The following is a 25720-nucleotide window of genomic DNA, read 5'->3' as shown; positions in this document are numbered from 1 at the left end:
ATCTTTTTTAATAGTTCTGTCTGTTCATTGGTTGTCTTGTTACCCTTCTCCATGTATTTATATCCTCATGTTTGCCATGGTCCTGGGTCAGGTATTGTGTTAATGTACGTTGTTTGGTATTCAAGTCAATTTTATGTTTTGTTCACATTTGTAGTACGGGTTTTTGGATTTCACGATTGTTAATAAAACTGCACTTGGTTTCTTCACATCATCTCGTCTTCGTCTGCCTGTCATTGCCAGAGCATCGTGCACTACACTATGAACTTGGCCATCTAGTAACAATACTAATTCTATCAAAAGGAACACAAAAATGTTTTACTACACAGTAGCATTCACTGTTTTTAAGCTGACAGAAATTAAATTTAAAATGCCCGCGATGTGTTGCCGCTAGTTTTAGCGTATTAGCCAACCTCAGTCCAACACTTATATCTTAAATAATGTACATATTCACACAGTGTGGGCTGAAGGTAAAGCATTGAACTCACATTTGCAAGGTGCTGTCTTAACAGAAGTGTCGCTTGAAGTATCAATTTGTGACATTCACCATTAATGACAATTGTTTTGTCAGGCCTGCATCTCGGCCAGGTAACCCCACTCCTTCTAATACGTAGGGCAAGCCATAACCGCTGAATGCATGAAGTGTCCAACATTCCACACTAAATTGTTTTGGTTGAAGAAGTACATCCGGGTACTCATAGTACTCTTTTCATTGCATTTTCAGTGTGAACATACTCTTACTCACACTGCTTTCTTATCCTGGTGAATATGAACTGATTTCTGACAATACCTTTAATCTGCACCTGTTATCTCTTACTAGTTGTGTATGAATTGTCCCTAGTAGTTTATTGTGAAGTCTTGCTTTTCCCTGCAAATTGCATTTATAAAGATGCTGTGTGTAATTTGTGCACCACCAAACAGAACTGCATAAATAATGACTCTTTCCAAACAAGTTTCCTAAAGATTCCTCCCAAACACTTATAGTTGTCTCTGCAACTGGGATAGAATAAAGTATTTGAATATTAAAACAATTACACACTTTACCTTTAAGCGTTCATAGCCTGTATATTCTGATTCTTTCTGGTTTTATATTTCTGCCTGTTTTTGGTTCATGTTACCTTTAACTAATAAACTCTCCAAACTGATTTTAAAGAACTATCTGTACCAGTTTCGGTTGAGTCTAATGGTAGGTGTTTTCAATATTTGATCTTCTGTTGCACTTGGGTATTCTGTCCTTTACCTGTAAAAAAGCATTACTTCCCTTGAAACCAGATACATTTTGCCTTCATGACTCTTATTTAATTCCCTCATTTGGAGACTCATTTGACCTTGTTTTTGCCTACATAATTGGTCCTCTGAGATGCTTTGGAATGCTAATGTTCTTATGTGTTTGTTTGGTGTTGTGAGCTGTCTTGGCCTCAGCAGGGGCAGCAGGTGGCCCACCAAATGTCTTTTTCCTCCCTTCTTCCAGTAAGCTTTGGCAGGGGTCATGGCTGTTGTCTCTGTGTTTGTTATAGATGTGAATTTATATTAGTTTTCTTTTTGATTCTCATTGACCTCCCACATTAAGGCTTTAGAGTCCGTTTAGACCGAACAAAAAAGAAAAACACAGTGCAACAATTTAGTGGTCGACCGATATATCGCAGAGGCCGATATTCAGACTTTTTTTATTATCGGCATCGGCCGATAACTTTTCCCGTTTGGCCGATTGTTTTCTTGAGGGTGCCAAAAATTGCCTGCTTGCATGTGAAGTGATTAAGACAATTAAATGACCAGTCACGGTTTGTTTTGTTGTTACGTGCCATCATGTTACTACAATAATAGACCGTTGTGCAACACAGTGTAATTTAAACAGTCCGTATATCAAATGCAGACGCGTTTGAGCTCATAATGTTAAAGTGTTCGCCTGTTTCATTCTCCCTCTCTCTCCTCAACAGTTCCCTGTAACTTTTAACTGTCTTGTCTAATGATAAAAAAGCAAATATCAATAAAATGAATATTATATACCATCTGCAAATATGCACATATCTCGTTTAAACAGATGTAATAAACCAACCTCACAAAACTTGAGCCGATCCAGCATCCTGTGGAGTGCTTATTTATTTACCTCTGAAGCACGTATTCTAACAGTCTCTCCTCAACTGTTCCCTGTAACTTTTCTGATAAAAGGCAAATATCAATAGAAATTCTATTATATACCATTTGCAAATATGCAGATATCTAGTTTAAAAAGATGTAATTCACGAACCTCATGAAAATCCAGCATTTTCTTCCCGTCGAGCGCTCATCTAAAATATTCCTCTGAAGCATATATTCTATCAGCCAGAATCAAAAACTTAAGGATCAGGATAAAAAGTTCCTCTCATGCACAAATCATGACGGTCTGTCCATGACAATCCAAGCAGGCAATCCATGCCGTTTAAACTGTCAGGAGATTGAGGCTCATGCTGGATCCGCACGAGCGCGTGAGTGCAACTTCAAGGCTGCATCCGAAACCAGGAAAATGCTGCCTCCGGAGGCTGTATACAGAGGTAGGATGAAAATAAGGTGCTTTTTAAACTGTTTTGAGATCAGTTTCCTTAAGAGTTCCATTCGTTCAAAACAAATGTCAGTTAAGCCATTAACTGATTAGGCAGCAAGGTAGCAAATCTGCTGCCTACATTTTCAGATGCAGCCCAAGGTAAAAGCAATTCACGTGCGCTATAAGTAAATGTCTTAATCACTATGCACTGAATGTCCAGTTGGTTTGATTCTGAATTTTTTTTTGTAAATGCGATTGCTAATGTAGACATGCCATCCATGGTTGCTGGACTACTGTGTGTACTGTTATTTCCTTCTTCATAATATATTAACAATTTCTTCATGTGCAGATAAACAAAGATTTGATGACTAAACAGAAATCTGAAGAAACTGCTATCTACCATTTAAAATACAATATTATTTTTTAGTTTTGTGTGAAATTGATTAAATATAGTGCTAAATAAGAGTTTGTTTGTTTTTTAGCAATTTTATGTTTGTTATTTACTATATTAAATTGTGTGATATATCGGCATTGTATTGGCATAATCGGCCACCCTGCTCTCTGGATATCAGCATCGGCCATTAAAAACCCCATATCGGTGGACCACTACAACAAATTAAACAGAACACAGGTGTCTCGAGACGTGTGTTATAATGAATTTTATAGAGATTTATAGTGAATAATGACTTAAATTTTGTTCTGTTTCTTGCCCAATGTGATCCTATCACTTCAGAAAACATGGATTAAACCACTCAAGTCATATGTATTACTTTAGCGCTGCCTTTATGTCCTTTTGGGAGCTTGAAGGTTTTGGACCCCACTGACTTACACTGTATGGAAAAAACACCTCATTCATCCTTCAAAATATCTTTGTTTGTGCTCTGTGGAAGAAAGAAAGTCATACGAGTTTGAGTTGGCACGAGGAAGAGTAAATGATGAAAGAATTATAATTTTTGGGGAGTTATTCTTTGAACCAAAAAAAAAAAAAAAAGAAAAGAAAATTATGTCATCATTTTCTCACCCTCATGTCGTTCCAAAACCATATTAATTTCTTTGTTGCATGGAAAACAAAAAGCTGCTCTTTTTCATACAACAAAAGCATCCAGTGAACAAAGGCTTTTAAGAGACCATGGACTGTCTAAAATCTCATTTGCAAAAGTGAAGATTCAAATCTAGCCAGGTTTGATGTCAGTGACACAAAATGCAATTAGTTTTCGTCTATCTTCGTAATTAAACATGACGCACCAATATGTGATTTATGCAAATATGTGGAAGTGCAAATTAGATTTAAGAGCTATAGAGGGCAATATTTCCCATTATAGTTATAAGTTATAACGTCTTACATTTTTGCATGTTCCTCACACAAAGCTTTTGGATGGCTTCAAAAGACTTGGAATATGGTCATATGGTGCTTTTTTGAGCTTGACAACCCCTTATCACAGTGTAATTTCATTGTATGGTAAAACCAGCATTAGCATTTTTCAAACTTTGTCATACCGTTTTGGAACATGAGGGTGAGGAAATTATGACAGAATTTTCCATTTTTGGCAAACTTCTTCTTTATCACCTTCTGAGATGGTAGAGATGGTAGCCGGTTATAAAGACATTAAAGGAATATTCCGGGTTCAATACAAGTTAAGATCATTTGACAGCATTTGTGGCATAATGCTGATTAGCACAAAAAAATTAATAAAACAAAATTCGATTCTTCCCTCTTCTTACAGTGGGCACTTACAACAGATGTGAATGGGGCCAATCTGTAAATGTTAAAATACACACTGTTTCAAAAGTATAGACACAAGACATGAAAAATATGTGTATAAACATTATTTTAGTGTGATAAAATTGCTTACTAACCTTTTCTGTGTAAAGTTATGGCCAATTATGCAACTTCATTGACACAACAACTTCACGCTGTAAACCCTAAAAGAACTGTAAAAATGTCAATTTAAACAACTTTACAGCTCAAATAATACAGAATTTATGTTGTGAGAATTAATGTAAGTGCTTTTATAAAATTATAAGCTTCACATTTCTGCCTTTAAACCCTCTAAAATTGGCTCCATTCACTTCCATTGTAAGTGCCTCACTGTAACCTCGATTTTTGCTCTTTTTAAACGAAATGAAGGGATGAGTTGAAATTATTATTATTATTATTTTGGTAATCATAGTGCTACAAATGCTGTCAATTGTCCTTTAAGTGCTTGGTATGGGTGATTGACTGTTTTTGTTGCTTGTAGTATGATGAGAGGTGTAAGGTGCAAGGTTTGAGGTGAGAGCAGTTAGTTACTTCAGTTAGTCCTCTTAAGGCCCGGGTATACTGCGTTTTTCTGCTTTCCAGATCGCGCCCGGTTGACCGTGTTGCCTTTCAAAGGAATACGAATGCGTACGTCGCATGCACACTGCAACTGTTTTGTGGTAGTCTATTAGTTAATCAACGGCAGGCGCATGCTCTGACAATGCGCACAGACGAGGACTGTCCATGTGTCGATAAAATATGGGCCACACATTGACAGTCCAAACGGTGCTGATGGCGACATATTTGTCACGCATATTGTGCGCAGAGCAATCAGCAACGTGGACAACCAAAGTATACTTTTTGCCTTAAGTTATCCACCTTTTTCCTGAACGCGGAAGTGTTCCACGATTCGACTGTTTTCAATTTGCTGTCTCCAGTGTTTTCACTCGCATCGGCGTATATTCTTAGCGGGTAATGTAATGTTTAAGGTATTAAATTTGTAAAAATTGTCAAAAAACAAGCCGATACTTCACAGATTTGAGATGACATAAAATGATGGTCCGAAGTTAGTTACGTTGATATCATTAATTATTCTGAGTTGTTATGACAGCCAACAACTGCACAAGTTGAGCATTAAATTCAGTTTTACACCAAGTAACACTTCAGTAGTTATTGTTCTCCTCTGGATCGCTCGTTTTGGCATTTTTTACTTGCCGTCTCCAGACCAGAAATAGAAAACAGGTAATTGGAATCATCGTGGTGCTACCCAGTGGTTACTCAGGAGAACTGTTGATAGGAGTAACAGGAGATCCCTTACACGTGTTCTTTCTCTCTGTCCTTCACTCTTTGAGCTACGGAACTAACACATTGACCTGTACAAGCCTCTGCACACTAATCACAGCTCAAAATGCACAGCTAAGTATAGTTGTTTACACAGTGAGACTCCAAGGAACCGATTAGTGTGCTAGGTCTATTACAAACCTTATAAAACATACAAAAACTACACTACTATTTACATTGTGACAGTATCCAGCATTAGAAACACAAAGAAAATTCCTGGTCTTAGTGATAATGTTTGAGGGCTGTGCTTTAAAAATTAAAGTGTAATCTAAATATGTTTCTTGTCACTGCTGCTGTATAAGACATATTCATACACATTGAGAGTACAGATCAAGCTGTTCCCACTTGCACTATATGCTGTCTGCAAGCTTGCTGACATTGCATGTCTGTATAACTGAACTGGCCTGTCTTATCTCCTGGTCAGTGCCATATACACTATATGTAAAAAAAAAAAAAAAGATTATTACCATTCTCTATGCATAATTCATAACAACCTAATGTTCTTTATGTGGTTTACCACAGAGATTTACAATTCCCAATTCCGAAAAAGTTGGGACAGTATGAAAAATGCTAATAAAAACAAAAAGGAGTGATTTGTAAATTATATTCAGCCTTTGCTGTATTGAAAGCACTACAACTACACATTATAGGATGTTTTTCCTTGTGAATTTCATTGTTTGTTTTTTTAAATGTACAGTAATTTCAAATCAGATGATTGCAACACGCTCCAAAAAAGTTGAGATAGGGGCAATTTAAGACTAATAACAATTTGACGAGTTGAAATAACAAGGCGAAGTGAAACAGGAGATGTTAAACAGGTGAGGCAATTGTGTCATAGTATATAGAGCTTAATCCTTCAAGAGCAAGGACTATTCAAGACTTGTCAGTTTGCCAACAGATGCTTCAGCAAATAATCCAGCACTTTGAGAACAATGTTCCCCAAAGACAAATTGGAAGGATTTTGGACATTTCACCCTCTACAGTGCACAATATAGTTAAAAGATTCAAGGAATCTGGTCAAATCATGGTGCGTAAAGGGCAAGACAAAAATCACCTCTGAATGCCCATGATCTGTGATCCCTCAGACGTCACTATCTTAAAAAACTTGATTCATCTGTAATGGATATCATGAACATGGGCTTGGGATTACTTTAGTAAACCTTTGTTAGTCAACACCATTCGCCGCTGCATCCACAGATGCAAGTTAAGACTTTATTATGCAAAGCAGAATCCCTACGTCAACACTGTCCAGTAGTGCTGCTGACTTCTCTGGGCTCGGTCTCATCTTAGATGGAAAGTAGAAGAGTGGAACTGTGTTTTTTGATCTGAAGAGTCCACATTTCAAATAGTTTTTGAATAACACAGCCATCATGTTCTCCGGGCCAAAGACGAAAAGGGCCATCTAAGCTGTTATCAGCATCAGGTCCAAAAGCCAGTGTCTGTATGGTGCAGGGGTGTGTCAGTGAGTGCCCATGGCATAAGTAACTCGCACATCTGTGAGAACATCATGAATGCAGACAGATATTAAAAATTTTGGACCAACATATACTGCTATCCAGCACCGTCTTTTCCAGGGACGTTCTTGCATTTTCCAGCATGACAACTTCCAACCACATACTGCGTGGATTTTAAGTGCATGACTGTGTAAGCAGAGAGTGTGGGTGCTAGATTGGCCTACCTGCAGTCCCGACCTGTCTCCAATTGAGAATGTGTGGTGCATTATGAAGCGCATTAGATGGCAACGAAGACGCCGTAAAATTGTGCAGCTGAAGACCTGCATAATGGATGAATGGGGGAAAATTCAATTTTCTAAACTTAACAAACTTGTGTCCTCAGTGCCCAAAAGTTTAATAAGTATTATTAGAAGAAATGGTGATGTTTCACAGTGGTAAACACTCGACTGTCCCAACTTTTTTGGAGCGTGTTGCAATCATCTGATTTAAAATTACTGTACATTTTTAAAAAAACTAGGAAATTCACAAGGTAAAACTTCATATAATGTGTAGTTCTAGTGCTTTCAATACAGCAAAGGGTGAATATAATTTACAAATCACTCCTTTTTGTTTTTATTAGCATTTTTCATACTGTCCCAACTTTTTTGGAATTGGGGTTGTATATTGAATTCATATGTATTTATTTACAGCCTGTAATAGCTGAAATAGGATTTGTTTGCCATTAAAAGAAGAATACTTCTTGTTAATCTGTTTATATCCAGAAGTAATCTGTTTTTCTCACCAGGCATTCTTCAGTGAAACTGCAGAATGCAAATGTTAGACTGGAGCTTTGCTGCCAGGATTTGATATTTTTTGTCATATATTGGTAATCATGGATGAAATCTTCATTGAAATTTACTCATTAAGTTCGTGCATTACTGTACAGCTGCATAAGGTAACTGTATGTCAGTCTGAATTTGTCCTATCCCCCCTTTATCCACTGAGATCAAAACGGACACTCTGGCTCTGCAGTGGTTCAGTAATATGCTGAGTGTGTTAACCATCAGCCTTTATGTGCAACTTAATCTCTCCTTTGCAGTGTGCGTATCATGATACTGTACATTCTCAGCAGCCTAAGAGTGCTTTAATCACATTTTGTTCACACAAGCCATTATTTATGATAATGATATAAATGTGTAGTCAGCAGTTTTCTTTTCTGTCAAAGACAATGGATTAAAACTCATTTTACGCATTGCAGGTAGTTTTCTGTAGAAAGAACTATGGTTGGCCAGCACTGTTTTTAGAGATTCAGGCTTTTTAAATTAACAAATGTACATACTTTTGAAGATATCATCTAAGAACCTTTAATGATGGTTTCAATTAGTTCTTGTTTGAAGCAGATAAATATTCAATTTTACAACCAAGCCTCTTTAATTAATAAACTCTTTATCTGAGCTGCCTTTGCAAAATCATGAAGCAAGAATTGGGTTTTAAAATTGTCTTATAGGGACATGGTTCTCCTTATTGTATTGTCAAGTGAAATAAATGGTCTTTATACACTCATGATAAGATGGTTATGCTTGCCTCTCTAGAGTGCGACAAGCTCAGGAAAGATGGCTTCCGCAGTTCCCAGTACTACTCCCAAAGCCCCGCCTTCTCTTCAGCCAGCCTTTGTGAAAGTGTTCAACTGGATGAGGAGAAAACGGAGAAGAAAAATAAGGTAAACTTAACATTAACTGCATACATTTGACCACAGTCCTTCTTTTTTGCATTCACATTTATGCTGTTATTAGTAACAGAACTACTTTGGTAGTTTTAAAGACTGCACAAACTAGGATGTCAGCTTAAAGGAATAGTTCACCCAAAAATGAAAATTCTCTCATCATTTACTCACCCTCATGCCATGTCTGTATGACTTTCTTTCTTCTGCAGAACAGAAACAAAGATTTTTAGAAGAATATCTCAGCTCTGTAGGCCCATAAAATGCAAGTGAATGGTGACCAAACTTTTGAAGCTCCAAAAAGCACATAAAGTCAGCATAAAAGTCATCCATATGACTCCAGTGGTTTAATCCATGTCTTCAAAAGTGATCAAATCAATTTTGGGTGAGAACAGGTATAGTAACACCTTTTTCACTGTACATCTTTCCATTCTCTAGACACGATCATGATTTCAAGTTCGATTACACTTCCTAGTGCTTAAAGCATGCGCAGAGCACATTTTATAATGGAGAAAGAGTTTTTGGCCTGTTCTCACCCAAAACCGTTGGTTCGCTTCAGAAGACATTAAACATTGGAGTCGTTTAGATTACTTTTATGCTGCCTTTATGTGCTTTTTGGAGACTAAAAATTTTGGTCACCATTAACTTGAATTGTATGGATCTACAGAGCTGTGATATTCTTCTGAAAATCTTTGTTTGTGTTTAGCAGAAGAAAGAAAGTCATGCACATCTGGGATGGCATGAGGGTGAGTAAATGATGAAAGAATTTTCATTTTTGGGTAAGCTATTACTTTAAACATTCATAAACACTTTCAACATATTCCCACCAAACATTTGAATCCTCTTGTTGAACAGGAAGGGGTATTACAGCTTAACTGTGTAGTCCAAGCTGAACATTCATGATATGCTTATTCCAGTCACATTTCATGATTCAAATCAAATATTGGGTGGACTGACATATACAACCATAGCTCTTGCTCATTTCATAACATTGATTGCTTTATTTGTATCTGCTGATCTTTAATATTGAATGCTTATATAACTTATATGTGCACGAAACAGACAAAGGCTTGCAACTGAACCAAATACACAAATACCAACCACTTTTTGATTTTCTCATTCTCACTGCCTCCTAGTGGCTAGTTAGCCTGCTAGCAGAGTGGTCTGGTATCCAATTTAATCAAGCAATATGAAATACATGGCTCACAATCAGTAACCATTAAGAAAGGTGATATCACATTTATTTGATGTTGTTTTGTTTTTATTTTCCATCTTCTGTCCTCTCATCAAGCGGTTTAAAGTCCTAGACTGCCTATCACAGTCTTGCCTCTCTCTCTGCTGTCATTTAAGACCTTGGAAAAGAAAGGTACTGCCTTCGCTGCAGTTGCTAGTCAGTGGTAGCACAGTGCTGTGGGAACGGTGGCTTCAGATCCTTACAAGCCCTCATTTCATACTGTAGAACCTACTAGTGCTATTCACCCACTTTAAGCTTGTTTTCCCGACTTTAGATTCTGTATTTCCCTCAAACAATTCAGCACATTTATAAGACCATTCCTCTCTCTTTAGGCAAAGCAGAAAAAAAAATTATTTGCTTGATAATTGTTTTGCAAAAAAAGAGTATAGAGACACAATATACAGTAGTTGTATACACTGACTGGAACACTGATCTCAAATTAGCATGAATAATTTAGAGACCAGCTCTCCTCCATTCAGTGCTCCCCTGGGCTTATTGCTCACAGAAATATTTTAGTCAGTGTTACTAGAGGGAAATGCACTCCAAGAGTCTTTTATTCTCTGCTTTTTGGAAAACACATAATTAAATTAACAGTAGAAATGTCCAAGTATCAGTCAGTACCAAGCACTGGGCATTGGCCCGGCTATCATTCAGCGAATCCTGACCTTGCCAAATCAGTCTGTTTGTGTTGTGTCCAGGATTCAGAGTCACCTACTGAAGAAGAGAAGCTTGTATACTCAATGCCGCCTCAGACACCTCTGCTGGAACATGCCTCTGAGATTAACATCCAGAGCAGCTGGACCGACTGTATAACTTTGCCCACTCCCGAGGAGAAGATGAGACAACAGGCCCAGTCGGTGGCTACTGATGTCATACCCATCAACATTACAGGTACCCTGTCAGTGGATGATGAAATATCACTTGTAATAAGAAGGTACTATTTTTTGTATTTTATAGGGAGACCGAGGCTAGTTGTCACACGGGGCAGTTGTCACAAGGTTTATATGTCTGTAACAATAAGATTTGGGTTTTTATGTTGGTTTCAAACACCTAGAATAATTTGTGTGCATTCTACCCTCCAAAGTAAATTTTCACTATCATCATATTTTTGTTAGAGCTCTTGGATAACAAGTAAACATAATCAAACTACACTGGCATACATTAAGGCAAGGGTCAACTACAGTATATTACGAAAAATATTTTTTACCCACAGGTTTAAATATGTTCTTAGGACAAAGGTATTTTTCATAAATGTCAGGTCAGGGCATCCTGTCACATTTTTATCATGGCAGGTTTTCACATGTGTTTTGAATGCCATATTTATAAATATTTGTTGGCCAAAACAATGTTTTAATATTTTCAGTTTTTTCAATTGTATTTTTGTTTGCCTGATAATTGTTTTACTTTTGAAATATTTCCTGTTGAAAAGCCTAATATAGTTTGTTTAATGCAGGCGTAGATTTATAGAGAGGTGTAGATTTTGTTTTGGTGGTGGGGTGACATGTCCCCCCAAAGTTCACATGAAACCTACGCCACTGGTTTATACAAAAGCAGGTTCCATTGTGACATGTAACCCCTTATAGAGTGACAACATGCCCCAATTTGTGTATTCATTGAATTGTATCTTTTTTCCTAGGCTATAACAGTGAAAATGTTAATTTGCTTTTTTGTAGCCAAGACTTTAAGATATGTGGCTATGCAGATTGACTTTCAAACATAAACTTGCCCTGAGAAATATTAACTTGAGTAAAAAAGTGTTTAAAAGGGTGACAAATAGGCCAGTCTCCCGTTTTCTTGACTGTTGTATGTTCTTAAAGTTTTTAAGTGTTTAAGTGGTAACTGCTCTGTTGTTAAAAATCATATAGTGTCATTTTTCAGAAAACATTTTTTTATAACAGGACCATGTTGTTGAGGTTTTAAGATTATGAGGGTGGGGTTTTCCAAATTATTTTAGTTCTTTCCAGCTACAATGTTGTGTTGATCTCTGTCTCAGCATGAGGTATGCCATTAGTAAGGACAGGTTTTCCTTCTTTTTACACCTTAAATCAGGTGAGAACTTTGACCGCCAGGCCAGCTTCCGCCGCTCCGCAGCAAACACTGACACCATCATACGAAGACCCAAGAGGGTGCAAAGAAGAAAGACAATAACAGGAGTTCCTGACAACATTCAGACAGAACTAGGTATGATTTCTATTCATTGCATCTTGTTGAATTTCTGTGCTATTGCATCCTGATTCCTTTACATTAAACCCCTCTCATTAAATTTGAAAGGGATAGTTTTTTCCTTTTTTAGGAAACTTTTTGTGGTAATCATAAAAGGCTAACTTCTATTTTTGTATTTTCTTGAATGTTCCTTTAAAGGTATAGAAAAAGGTAATGTTAAAGATCCTGAAGTTCTCAAAGCTTTTAGTTTTGCTATTTTTTTTATTTATCTTTTTTACTTTGATAAAGGTTATTTGTCAAATTAAATACTAATTAATTTTAAATATACTGTAATCTTGTTGTGATATGTATGTTACATACATTTTTGGTACTTGAGAATCATTAAGAGAGACTATCAAGTGTACAAAGGTATCATCAGGCATTACGTATACCATATAGTATCTATAATTCCCATACCATTTTTTTGCAGCAAATAAAGGACAAGTTGACTCCAGAATCAACTCCATGTGTATGGCAGATCAGTACTCTACCCTCAGTCGGGTGGGAAGCATAAACTCCACCCTTAGACGCTCAGATACCTGTGACTCCAGTTGCCAAACAGAGGAGATAAAGATTGTTCCTCCCTCAGTTCGCAGGATCAGAGCTCAGAGAGGCCACGGAATTGCTGCCCAAATGGCCAGTGTATCCCTCTCCTCCTCCAGCAGCATTTCCACCATGAGTGACTGTAATGGTATCAGCTACTCTCAACTTAATGGTAGTGATCACAGCTTTTACAGTTTGCCACGACAAGGTTCTCACATCTCAGATCAACACTGTGAACCTAAGCACAGCAGCTCCCCCTACAGGATGAATTCTGGCTCTACAAGCTCCTTGCCCTACCAGCTTGACATGCAGCATGGCTCCTCAGCTTCACTCTATATGCTATCACACTCCTGGAACAATGCATTAAACAGCAACGCAACTGGAGAATTCTGGCCTTTTCAGAATGAGCAGCTTGTAAAAAATCCAAATGACCAAGGCTCCAATCAAAACAGCCTGGCCTTATTGAGTCTCAGTCGTACTCTACAGAACTCTGCTGAATTAAATTCTGTTCTTTCCGAACACAACAGGATAGAGAAGGTCCACATGCAATCGCCTCATTCCTTAGCCCAGTTGTTTAGTTCTGCTGATACCTCGTTGTCTGCGATCTCCTCTTGTTATGAATCCACAGCCTCCCTATGCTCAGGGATCCATACAGAGACTGAGTCACAATGCAGCACGCTTGATGGCAGAGGCTGCAGCAGTCCTAACTCTCTTCGCAGGGATTCCAACTTCTCAGAGAGCAGCATTCAAAGCTGCAGCACACTAACCACTGACCAGTGGATGTATGAATCTTCTCCAAAGGGTGGTCCAGTACTCACCTCAAGTTGCTCCTCACCTGTCAGCCATATATACAACAGTCATGAACATTCTACCAGCAAGACAGACATATGCTCACTGTGCTCAGTTGACAATGAAGGGTACTACACCTCCATGCACATGGACTCTGGTTTGAAGTCACATAGTCATGGCTGCATCAATAAAGCAGGAAATGCAAGGCACAGTTTGTACGAGTGCAAAGACCACCACAGCCATAGTGATCATCTGAGTCTGCATAGCAACCACTCTTTGACTCACAGCATTTCCTTACGGAAAGCCAAGAAGCCCCCGCTTCCTCCCACTAGGACTGACTCCTTAAGACGCAAACCACAGAAGAAGCCTCACCACAGTGGGACAGTCCAAAATGAGCAGCTGATCTCCAGTCTCCAGCAGTCCTTAGAGCTCAACCTGAAAATTCATAGTGCGTCCTTCTCCGGACAGGCACCCGACAGTGGTTTCGATGACCCTTGGGTGCTCCGACCCAGAAGTGAGAGCACTATAAATGCAGCAAACAGTGGAATGCCAGCACCAGCTGCGGTGTGTCCTGTCACATACACACACAGTGACAGCAGCAGTCAGCACTCAGACTATGAGTCTGAGTCGTTGGACTTTTACATGGATTACTCAGGCCCAAGGTCGGAACATGGTCTCTCCTCTCAAATCACAAGATCTGTTAGTGCTGACGAGAATCCAGGGGTCATGAGCAATGGATCCTACAACAGTAGATCCTACAACAATGGATTCCCATCAGCCTACTGCATTGGGAGTGAAATGAAGTCAAAACTGTTGTCATCACCTGACAAGTTTCAACGCCTGACTTCACCATCTAGTGGTTATTCAAGCCAGTCCAACACCCCTGCAGGCACCCCAGTTACTTCTCTGATAAGAGCAAAGTCTCCTGCAGGGAGGCCTAAACCAAAAATTCCAGAAAGAAAGTCCTCTCTATGGTCTTCTGTGTCATCTTCCTCTACATCCCTATCCTCCATCACCTCCGATTCCATCAAGAATATTCCATCACCTCCACCTCTACCTGACATAATTACTTCTCAGTGTGTGACACCCGGCCTGCCTTCAAGTTCTCTAACAGCAGCCATCATAGAGCCAACCCCACCTCTTTCTCCTCTCCCTGAGGTATCCTCTGCCTCTGAAGAGAGACAGAATTCACATTCGCTTTCATCCATAACACCTGAAGAGTGTGAAACCCTCCTCAGTGACTCTCTTGATTTTCCCCCTCCCCCATCAAATGTTTATGAATCTCTGACATTGAATGAAGTTACGACTAGCCCCCCACTACCCCCTCTGCTTCTTCCTCCCAAACCCTCGTCATGCATTCTACTTCCTCTTCCTCCACCTCCACCATTACCTGAGATGAGTCTTCAAAAAACAGCCATTTTGAAAACAGAGAGTTCTTCTAAACCTACCAAGGCTGTGCAAGTTGAAAAGGGACTAAACCTCAATCGCACTGAAGTGCCAGAGATCAAGCCTCAGAGACCCATAATCACTGCCCAAGCTCTTCAGATGGTGCAGCTACGACCTGTCAAGGAAAACAACCACAAGCAAATCGAAAATATTACAACAGTCAGTGTTCATCGTTTTGAGGACCAAGCACAATATGAGTCTCAAACATGCTTAAGGAAATCCCCAGAAAGTGAGACTATAGAGCATACAGTCACTGCCAATTGTGTTAGTCAGCCAGAAAATGGAGTGGAAACGTCTGAATCTTCAGTACAAAATCGCCCTGAAGCATCATCTCATTCTCTACCACCTGGACGAGATGAACATGTTAATGACACTGAAACTGAGCAGAATGTTCCAGTGCTTGTGTACCTTTCTGACAGCGTTAGCACACGTCCTGTTTTAAATTTTCAAGAGATTCCGCAGTGCACAGACTCCTCAGCTACACCTCAAAGTACCCCCCTGAAACTGAAGCCTTCTATATCACCTAAGAAACCCAATCTCACTCTAATTATACCACCCATTTTGCATATACCTGTATCTAATAGATTCAAGCTTCAACAGGGCCATGAAACAGAAGTGACCCCTGAGCCAAGGCCAGTGAATTGTATATCCTTGACAGAAACTGGAAATTTGCAGGAGATTCCATTAGGCCTTGAGGTAGAGGAAGAGAGTGATTCAGATACATCTTCACCTGTGATCAAAAGCAGACTGTCCTTCAGCAGTGAGTTGTCATCAAGCAGTTTGCATGACTTGCAACTGTCTGATCTTGTTCTTCATGAGAATGACCTTGGGCTGAGTGATAAAAACTTTAGGCACAATGATGATAAATGCACATCAGATGATGGTTCAAGCAGCAGCTCAGGATCTATCAGCTTTAAAGGGGAGGAAAATGGTAAATGTTTATTTTATTACTTGTTAAAACTGATAAATTGTTTCTTTGTACAGAGGACAACTCTAGTGTGCCAAATGATTGTCCATTAGAATCATAACGGTTATTTTCTTATTAATTAAATGTTATACTGAGGATAAAGCAGCATAACCATTACTTGAAGAAGTACACTGATTTCAAACCCTTTATAATGCTTTGAAGGGAAGAGATGGACAGAAGGTCTGGATTGACCCTCACTGTTCAGCTTGCACCAGCAACTACTTACATTGTAATCAGAGGAATAACAACCTTTTCCCCACCATGTTATTACAAAGCTATTTGGCCGTATATCCATCTGCAGAATCTTAAAGCCATTCGTCAATGCATTTTTGGATCTGTCCATTTCTGTTGCATGAATTACTAGAATTACTATTACTATGGATCCGCAAGTGCTCTGTATTTTGTTGACAAGCCTCAGGGCTTATAATCAAATTTTCGGTTCCTGATAAGTTAAAAGTAAATTAGTTTGATATAATTCTTTATCCAACCCAAACTTTCCTACAGAGAGTGAAGGCACAGTGGGCTCCTCTTCGTTACTACACACAGTTCCTGTTTTATCACTATAACTTCTTTTCCTTTATTATTCTTTCTGTTACGTAATTAGTTGCCGTTGAATCTGCTGTTAAGCAGAATAAGAGCCGGTGAGTGTGTGATGGTTAGTGGGTTTGGACTGTAATATTCTGAAGCCTCTGCAGTGTTCGCCAAAGTGCAGTTATTGCACAACAGCAGGACTACCAAAGGAGTGTGAATAATTTAAAGAGCTGAAAATGTATTTTGCAGCATGGATTTTACACCTTTCTGCTTGTCGGCTTAGTCTCTGTTGTTTCTTTTCACTTTGTGGTTGTAGTAAGATGAGTGTTTATTTGTTTGCATGTGGGCTGTAGGGGCTGGGTTTGACTCGAGCACAGAAAGCTCATCTGGTGCTAACACTAACGGAGAGGCTGTGGAGGAGATGGTGACGCCTGTTTGTCCTCGTACTACAGAGGATCTCTTTGCTGCCATTCATAGGTATGTGTTTTTGCTGATTTAACCAGAAAGACCTGCATTATGCATGCCCATCAAAAAGTGTTGTTTGGATAAATACACTAAACGTGTATAAAAACTGCTGAAGGCTCTGTTTAACTAAATTGGAATATGTATGACTACAATGGATAATTCACTTTGTGTAAGCGTGAAATGTATATATTAAACAATATATACTGTATATTATAAAAAAGCATCAAACTGTTAATTTGTTTCTCTTGCACTACTCAACACAAATCAGTCATATTTTATACATTTGCATATAATGTATTAACATATTACATTTGTACTGACCTCTAAAAAACCTGACAAAGTTTATTCAGGAAATGTCAGGATATTAAATTTCTCAACGCCTACTGGCCAAGATAATTTCAGCCAATTAGTGACCAAATCATCAGGAAGTAGCCAGCTTTTGTTAATAACAGAATTGTTCTGTGAACTAGCACAAAGTGCCAAGCTATTCATTTTCTCTACTGCAGAACATAATTCTTAATTCATGTAAATAATTTGTAATATATTTACATTCAGATGTTTGGGTCACAATTGTGTAGAAAACAGTTTTGCTTTCTTCTAGTATTTTTCACAATTGAAACATAGTTTATTGTTTCAATTTATAGTATCCTTGTCCTGATAATATATCCATTTAACTTTAATGTTAATGGAGTTGTGTCATGTGCTTATGCATTTGTGTTAAATCATTTTTCTGAACATGTCTATCTGGAGCAGTCTACATAGGCAGAACATGAACAGCCAATTACAGGTGTGGATTAGACTGGCAAGTAACCAATTAATTGACTGGTGTTGTCTCCCTGTAGTTTGACTAGTGTCAGATTACACCCATGATGCAGTACCTCCCTTAGAAGATTCAATATGCTTCTCTCTAATCTCTGAAAGACACAGAGTGCTGCTTCATAAATGTTTGCATTGTGATGTCACATCTTTTGTTAGATTAAAAGTTAAATGGACTGGGGTTTTTTTTTTTTGTTTTTTTTTTAACCAACCAAAAATTAAGCAAAAGCACATTATTCACATTATTCTGATATTACTGTTATACAGTGCATCCGGAAAGTATTCACAGCGCTTCACTTTTTCCACATTTTGTTATGTTACAGCCTTATTCCAAAATGGATTAAATTCATTATTTTCTTCAATTCTACAAACAATACCCCATAATGACAATGTGAAAGAAGTTTGTTTGAAATCTTTGCAAATTTATAAAAAAATAAAAAAATAAATAATAAAAAAAATAAAACACCACACATGTACATAAGTATTCACAGCCTTTGCTCAATACTTTGTTGAAGCACCTTTGGCACCAATTACAGCCTCAAGTCTTTTTGAGTATGATGCTACAACTTGGCACACCTATTTTTGGGCTGTTTCTCCCATTCTTCTTTGCAGGACCTCTCAAGCTCCATCAGGTTGCATGGGGAGCGTCGGTGCACAGCCATTTTCAGATCTCTCCAGAGATGTTCAATCGGGTTCAAGTCTGGGCTCTGGCTGGGCCACTCAAGGACATTCACAGAGTTGTCCCAGAGCCACTCCTTTGTTATCTTGACTGTGTGCTTAGGGTCGTTGTCCTGTTGGAAGATGAACCTTCGCCCCAGTCTGAGGTCCAGAGCGCTCTGGAGCAGGTTTTCATCAAGGATGTCTCTGTACATTGCTGCATTCATCTTTCCCTCGATCCTGACTAGTCTCCCAGTTCCTGCTGCTGAAAAACATCCCCACAGCATGATGCTGCCACCACCAAGCTTCACTGTAGGGATGGTATTGGCCAGGTGATGAGTGGTGCCTGGTTTCCTCCAGACATGACGCTTGCCATTCAGGCCAAAGAGTTCAATCTTTGTTTCTCATGGTCTGAGAGTCCTTCAGGTGCCTTTTGGCAAACTCCAGGCAGGCTGTCATGTGCCTTTTACTGAGGAGTGGCTTCCGTCTGGCCACTCTACCATACAGGCCTGATTGGTGGAGTGCTGCAGAGATGGTTGTTCTTCTGGAAGGTTCTCCTCTCTCCACAGAGAAATGCTGGAGCGCTGTCAGAGTGACCATCGGGTTCTTGGTCACCTCCCTGACTAAGGCCCTTCTCCCCCGATCGCTCAGTTTGGCCAGGTGGCCAGCTCTAGGAAGAGTCCTGGTGGTTCCAAACTTCTTCCATTTATGGATGATGGAGACCACTGTGCTCATTGGGACCTTCAATGCTGCAGAAATGTTTCTGTACCCTTCCCCAGATCTGTGCCTCGATACAATCCTGTCTCGGAGGTCTACAGACAATTCCTTGGACTTCATGGCTTGGTTTGTGCTCTGACATGCACTGTTAAATGTGGGACCTTATATAGACAGGTGTGTGCCTTTCCAAATCATGTCCAATCAACTGAATTTACCACAGGTGGACTCCAATCAAGTTGTAGAAACATCTCAAGGATGATCAGTGGAAACAGGATGCACCCGAGCTCAATTTTGAGTGTCATGGCAAAGGCTGTGAATACTTATGTACATGTGATTTTTTTTCGTTTTTTATTTTTAATAAATTTGCAAAGATTTCAAAAAAACTTCTTTCACATTGTCATTATGGGGTATTGTTTGTAGAATTTTGAGGAAAATAATGAATTTAATCCATTTTGGAATATGGCAAAATGTGGAAAAAGTGAAGCGCTGTGAATACTTTCCGGATGCACTGTATATATTAAGAAACTATGCACATTTAGTTTTAATCTCAGCAGTTTTGTCATTATTAATTTGCATGAATCAAAGTTTAGTGCCTTGAAAGAGCTGACATGTTCCTATTAAATAGCCTTAAGGGAACATGATGGCCTGCACTCTCAAGGGAAGATGGCAGAAGCAGATGTGGAATTTTTTTAATGTTAATGTAGAGTTCATTTCTAAGGGCATAGCAGAATATAAACATGATCTATCACAACTCCCACATCACATTAAAAACCATGAGAGAGAGAGATTTACATATATACTTCTTTTTAATCTTTTTTAAGACCTCATGGCATTCTTGACATTTTATGTTTTCTGAGGACCTTCAAACCTGAAAATATATGGTTCATTGTTCACTTCTTACTTTTTTCAAATGTTTTTGTTATCTCACTAGACAAATTAACCAGTTGATTCCTAAAATCTTTTTTTTTTTTTTTTAATAAATTTGTCTTTCATTGATTTTTAGATAAACATGGTACATGTGGTAATTCTACTTGTGGTATCAACAGCGAGACATGCAGCAACAGTGCCACAATCTCATCTAACAACTTGTCCTGCGGTCTCTTAATCAACAGGTCAAAGAGGAAGGTCCTGGGCCGTAGCGACCCTGAAGAGGAACGCTGCCGTAGCTTCCTCCCTTCCCCACCTGTCACCCCAACCGGCTCCTGCCCTAGCCTACCTCCCATGGCTCGCCAGACTGGCTCCATTCAACGCAACCTGCGGCGGTCATCCACCAGCAATGATAACTTCAAAGCTCTGCTCCTCAAGAAGGGCAGCCGCTCTGAATATAGCTTTCGCATGTCCGCGGCTGAGATTCTCAAATGCACAGACCCCCGTTTCCAGAGGGCTATCTCAGAGCCCGCACAACCTGATGGACTGTGCACCTCTCCGACGCATAGCAGGAGAGCAACAGAAGAATGGGCACGTACTGAGGGTGCCTTACCTCGCCTCTCCACTGGACAAACAAGCTTAAAATATGGGCGTTCACGCACACCACCCTCCGCAGCCAGCAGCCGCTATAATAGCCGTAGCCGCATTTCCAGTGGGCCAATGACTGCCATCTGTGAGAGAGAGGGAGATGTGGCAGAATCTACAGACTGCTGCATCAGTGTTGAGAGTCCTTTTACTCTGCCCATATCATCCGGCGGCACAGTCTGTGCTCAAGGCAGCACTTAGGGCTCCGGCCTCATTCTCAACCTGAGGATTTTCTATTCCCTAACGACTTGTAAGAGATAGTCGTCCATTCAATACAAAGACCTTAGAGGTCTAAACTTTGGTTGGAATGCCACGCTTGTGCTGGCCCATAGTGGCCCCTGAGGATTTTATATGGCCAGAGAAGGAATGGTGGAAATTTCTGTAATTCTGTAACTTAAGTTTTGCTCTTTTCGTGAGTGATAGTTTTATACTTCAAATAAGACATTAGCACTCTCAGAAAATGTGATATTAACAGAAGATTACTCATTTTGTTTTATGGAATGTTTATAGCTCTCTGTCTGCAGGTTGGGAGTAAAATTGACTTTTTGGTGGTAAGTTGAGGGAGGAATTAATGGAACCAGAATGTCACTGAGGGATTTTGTGATGAATGGTCTATGGTGATGTGTTTCTGCCACTGTGACAATGGAAAGTACCCAACCAAAGTGAGCACTTGAACTATGAATGCACAGAACCCACAGCCAGATCACATTCTTGGAAGAGGTGGTGACAATGAAGTATTTGATTTGTCAAGCATGAGAGCTGTTTGAAAGAGGCATCAGAGTGTATGGTTACAGTTAAGTTGCTGAAAACAAGTGTGGAGATGTCAGAAAATTTATATTTTTGAGAAGTGTTTATAAAGACTGAAATATGTATACTTTATGCACCTTTACATTCTTCATTGCTGTTAAATTGTGAACAGTCTTCAGGTAGAGTAATGGGTGTCACATTTGTGACCAAGATGAGAGTCAATTGAATAGAATGTTATTTAGTTAATGTAAGCCAACTGTTTTTCAGTACCTAAACATTTGTTTATTTGTTTATGTTTAGACCATAAGAATAGTTCTCCATACTCTGCCAGTGTAAATAATCCAACCTTTACAAAAGCCAAGTTTCAATTGTAGGGAGCTACTTACCATTCTGTTTCATTTTTAGAAAGGTAAGTCTTCTAAGTCCTTGTCTTTGTCTGTCTCACATAATGAGACAATATGAGAATTTTTACATTTTCATGTTTATTATTTCCAAAGAGAGGTACTGTTTAGTCTATTTACTAGTACTAGGTGCACCAGGATTGTCTTCCCTTGTTACTGAACACCAACCGAATGGTAGTAGAAAAATTACGAAGCTCCTGGGTTAAGGCTGTGTGAGACACAAGGGTTTCTGTGAAATAAATAAAACATGCATTAATCACAAGTCCCTTGTTGTCTGGTATGTCATTGAAATAATGCAATATTAATTTCTGACCCACTGTATCAGAGAGTTTATTGTTTAAAGCAGTGACCATAGTATGTTGTGGCACTGCTTACTGAGGCACTCAATTGACGTCACAAAAGTAATCGCACAGTCTGATTGTCATTATCCTGGCTGAGATTTACAGAGTGTTGGCAAGGCCAGATTCTCACCTGGCCAACTATAGGACTAGTAGTCCATCTGCATTCTGCTCTTGATGTCCATGTCTGGAATGATGTGGTGTAGTTTTTAGTCTTTAACCTATAACTATAAAACTGATATTGGTCCTAGAATGGTGGAAGCATGAGCATCAAACAGTGAGAACAGTTATAGAGCTGTTTAGCTGTGATGTCAATTTGCGGCCGAACCCGGAAATCGAATGCACCATGGGTTCCCTTAGGATTTTCCTATGGGTTTTTATAATGGTGTTTTTCAACTTACGTATGAGTAAAATAAGGTCTGTGGTAAACATTACTTGACGATATGTGGACGTTTTGTTCTACAACATAAATTACACGTTTTCTTTAACAGTATGCAATTCAATACGGCTTCAAAATTCATGTTTGAGGTATGACTGTGCTTAATTTATGTTGTAGAACAAAACGTCCACATATCGTCAAGTAATGTTTACCAAAGACTTTATTTTACTTATAAATACTATAGCGAATTCTCTTCAGGGTTTTTGGACTACAACCTGAACAGCTCTTTCTGTATGGATTAACTATAATTAAATGTATCTATTTGGTTAATTGCATTTTAGCACTAATGACATGCTCATCTCCAAACGTCAGTAACCCTGGGATGTGGGCCAGTGATTCAAATAGGCCTTAGACATGTGACCCCTTACGCAGTTAAATCTACCTTTAGATGTACCACTCTAAGCCTTCAGACTCCAGAGTGGTCACTGATGTTGTAGATGTGAAGCAACTGATTCAGAGACACTTAATGCATTTCAGCGAGAAGACGGCTCTGCTTATTTGCTTTTGCTGAAACCCAAAATTATTATTTAATCAGCTAAACATTTTCACACCTGAGCATTCTACTTGACAAGATCCCACACTAAAAGGTAAGTTAGACCTGAATCATAAAGTCTATTTACAAATTGGCAGTATTTAATATCTTTGTAGGAATCCAAATAAATATATGGGAATAGTAATTTGATAGTTAAAGTTAAACTGTTAAAATGTGATGTAACCATATTCAATCAAGTGCCATTTCAGACACTTAAGGAAGGAAAAAGATTAATGAATGGCCTTAATCAATCTATTGCACATTAGAGTAAAACTATTTCATGCCAAAATTCTAAATATAGCTGAAAGTGACAATTATATCATAATGTAAATATTGTATTCAAAATATTAAGCATAAATTAAATATTGGAGTATTAAGCTAAGCTTGTATTTGGTGACACCTCAGGGAATAATCATCTTAAGTTTGTGGAAGCTGAATCTTTGACATAAGTCAGTGACCCATTGGCCTAGACAGAGGCTATATATTTAGTTGTTTTTAAACATTTAAATATTGTTTTACATAAATATACCGTATAAAAATAACAACATTTTAATCCTTGTTCGGAAAGTCCTAGGCAGCCATCTGAGTGCACTGTATTTTACATTCAGACATAGTAATTTGACCTACAGTATATCTACAATGTATTGTCTCTTCCATTGTTCAAATAATTGCATCATTGAAATCTGGAAGAAGTATAACCTTGTAAACACCAGCAATAATGAATAACCTGGTCCATTCTGCCATGTAGGCTACACTGTAAAAATAATAATAATAATATTTACTAATACTGGAAGTTGCGGTTGCCAGAAATTTACCATAAAAAATGTGGTGACCATGTTCAGGGGCGGGTTTACGTTTTCTGAGGCCCCAAGCAACTGACCAAGCTGGGGCCCCATTTTATTAACTTGACACAGTGTCTAAAAATGTGCCAGTCCTCTGTGAGACACTGAAGAAACAGCGAGACGCGGTGCAGCAGGTATGGACGTTAGTCCAGCACGTTTATACAGGAAAACAATGGAAAAAAAGAGCAGATGCAGGCAAAAACACGTTTGGTGTGAACAGCCCCTAACTCATCTGTTTGCGCGTATCTGTGAGTGAGCTTTCCTACCGGGGCGGGTGGCCCCCCAACGCCCGGGGCCCCACGCAATTGCGTGGTTTGTGTGGTGGTTAAAACCGCTACTGACCATGTTTCAGGCTTTACGGGATGTAATTCTGATGCCTGTATATTTTATGGCTCACTACCGTTTATATTATTAAATGATATAAACTTGATAAACTAACCTTCTGGAACTATAAAAAGTCTGTTTTGTTTTTTTTTTACTTTAAAATGTATTTTTAATCACTGTAGTAACTTAAAAAGGCCACACAATGACTTGAAGTTCCTCAAGAGTGACCCTTCCAGGAGCAATAATTAATACACATGTAGACAGAGCACAGTGTCACTCACATCAAAACACCACCAGGGTAACACATGTGACACTAAAATAATGCAATAAACATTAGGGTAACTAAACTATATAAAATATAACATAAAAGACCCCAATGTACATAACAGATATTTAAAATAAGAAGAAACAACTATTCCCATAAAATATAATGAAGTGAATGGTCACAAGGGTTGGGGAGTAACGGAATACATGTAACAGGATTACGTGTTTAAAATACAAAATATAAGTAACTGTATTCCACTACAGTTACAATTTAAATCATTCGTAATTAGAATACAGTTACATTCAAAAAGTATTTTGATTACTGAAGAGATTACTTTGCATTTTATTGTCATTTGTTTCATTTAATATTTAGTCCTTTCAGATTGAAAACATTTATACACACAAATTACGTGATCCAAAGTGCATTTGAACAGCGGTGAAACACCTTTTTATGATGTGTTACATTCATACGAGCAGACAGAGAAGTAAGTTGTAAATAAGTTTGGAGCAGCAGAAATAGAAATAAACCTTAAACTGTGTAAACTGTCATATGAACATTTAGCTTTATGCTAAGCTAAAATGCTATTTCTAGCCATTATACATCCACCTGTTACCTGGCACGATCTTTTTATTATTATTATTTATTAAGATAATACACGTTAGATCATGTATTTATTTATTTTATGGTAAATACCGTATAAAATTAATACATGAATACATGTCATTTTACAGTAAAATATTGTAAAAATAATTAATGTCAATAATTCAACTTTTTTTACTGTAGCATTTTTACATTAATTTACCGTTAAAATTACGGTCACTTTTTTACAGTGCTCACAATAAGCTCGTCTAAACAGATTCATATTAGTAGGCCACTATACATTTAAGGAGTTTTTATATGCCACAAACAATATCTGTTCCTCAACAATAAAGTTTTTGTATGTTTGTTTTATTGTTTTTGTTCTTGATTGCTAATTTTCCTTATGCAATTTTAACCCCTAGGACAATTTATACAAACGACAGAATATAAATGGAAATTCTCACAAGGCTTTTCCCCTACACCAAAACTGTTGCAGGACTGAAGACAGCTTTAGCCCACATTTTGCGGTTTAATGAACCGACTGCAGATGCCGGTAGAAAGGCTGCTCATATTCCATCAATTAATATCAACCAGGAGACCCACACATTCTGCGTGCAGCTCCGT

At 38.5% G+C, this 25720-nt stretch overlaps 1 protein-coding gene across 4 annotated transcripts in view; it reads left to right on the top strand.

Moving 5' to 3' along the window:
* The window catches only part of nhsl1a (NHS-like 1a), a 95309-nt gene extending 73276 nt beyond the window's left edge, over positions 1–22033 (top strand). For all 4 annotated transcript variants that reach the window (XM_051723376.1, XM_051723377.1, XM_051723379.1 and 1 more), the window contains exons 3-8: positions 8623–8750; positions 10683–10875; positions 12034–12165; positions 12617–15895; positions 16816–16939; positions 20230–22033. In XM_051723376.1, coding sequence (XP_051579336.1) covers positions 8623–8750; positions 10683–10875; positions 12034–12165; positions 12617–15895; positions 16816–16939; positions 20230–20830 — 4457 coding nt within the window. In that variant the 3' untranslated portion in view covers positions 20831–22033. The remainder of the gene's footprint in view (positions 1–8622; positions 8751–10682; positions 10876–12033; positions 12166–12616; positions 15896–16815; positions 16940–20229) is intronic.
* The last annotated feature ends 3687 nt before the right edge of the window (positions 22034–25720 follow it).

This window comes from Myxocyprinus asiaticus, chromosome 17, assembly GCF_019703515.2.
Source record: "Myxocyprinus asiaticus isolate MX2 ecotype Aquarium Trade chromosome 17, UBuf_Myxa_2, whole genome shotgun sequence".
Classification (NCBI taxonomy): domain Eukaryota; kingdom Metazoa; phylum Chordata; class Actinopteri; order Cypriniformes; family Catostomidae; genus Myxocyprinus; species Myxocyprinus asiaticus.
The sequence above is the reverse complement of the archived record's forward strand: the minus strand, read 5'-3'. Positions and strand labels throughout refer to the sequence as shown.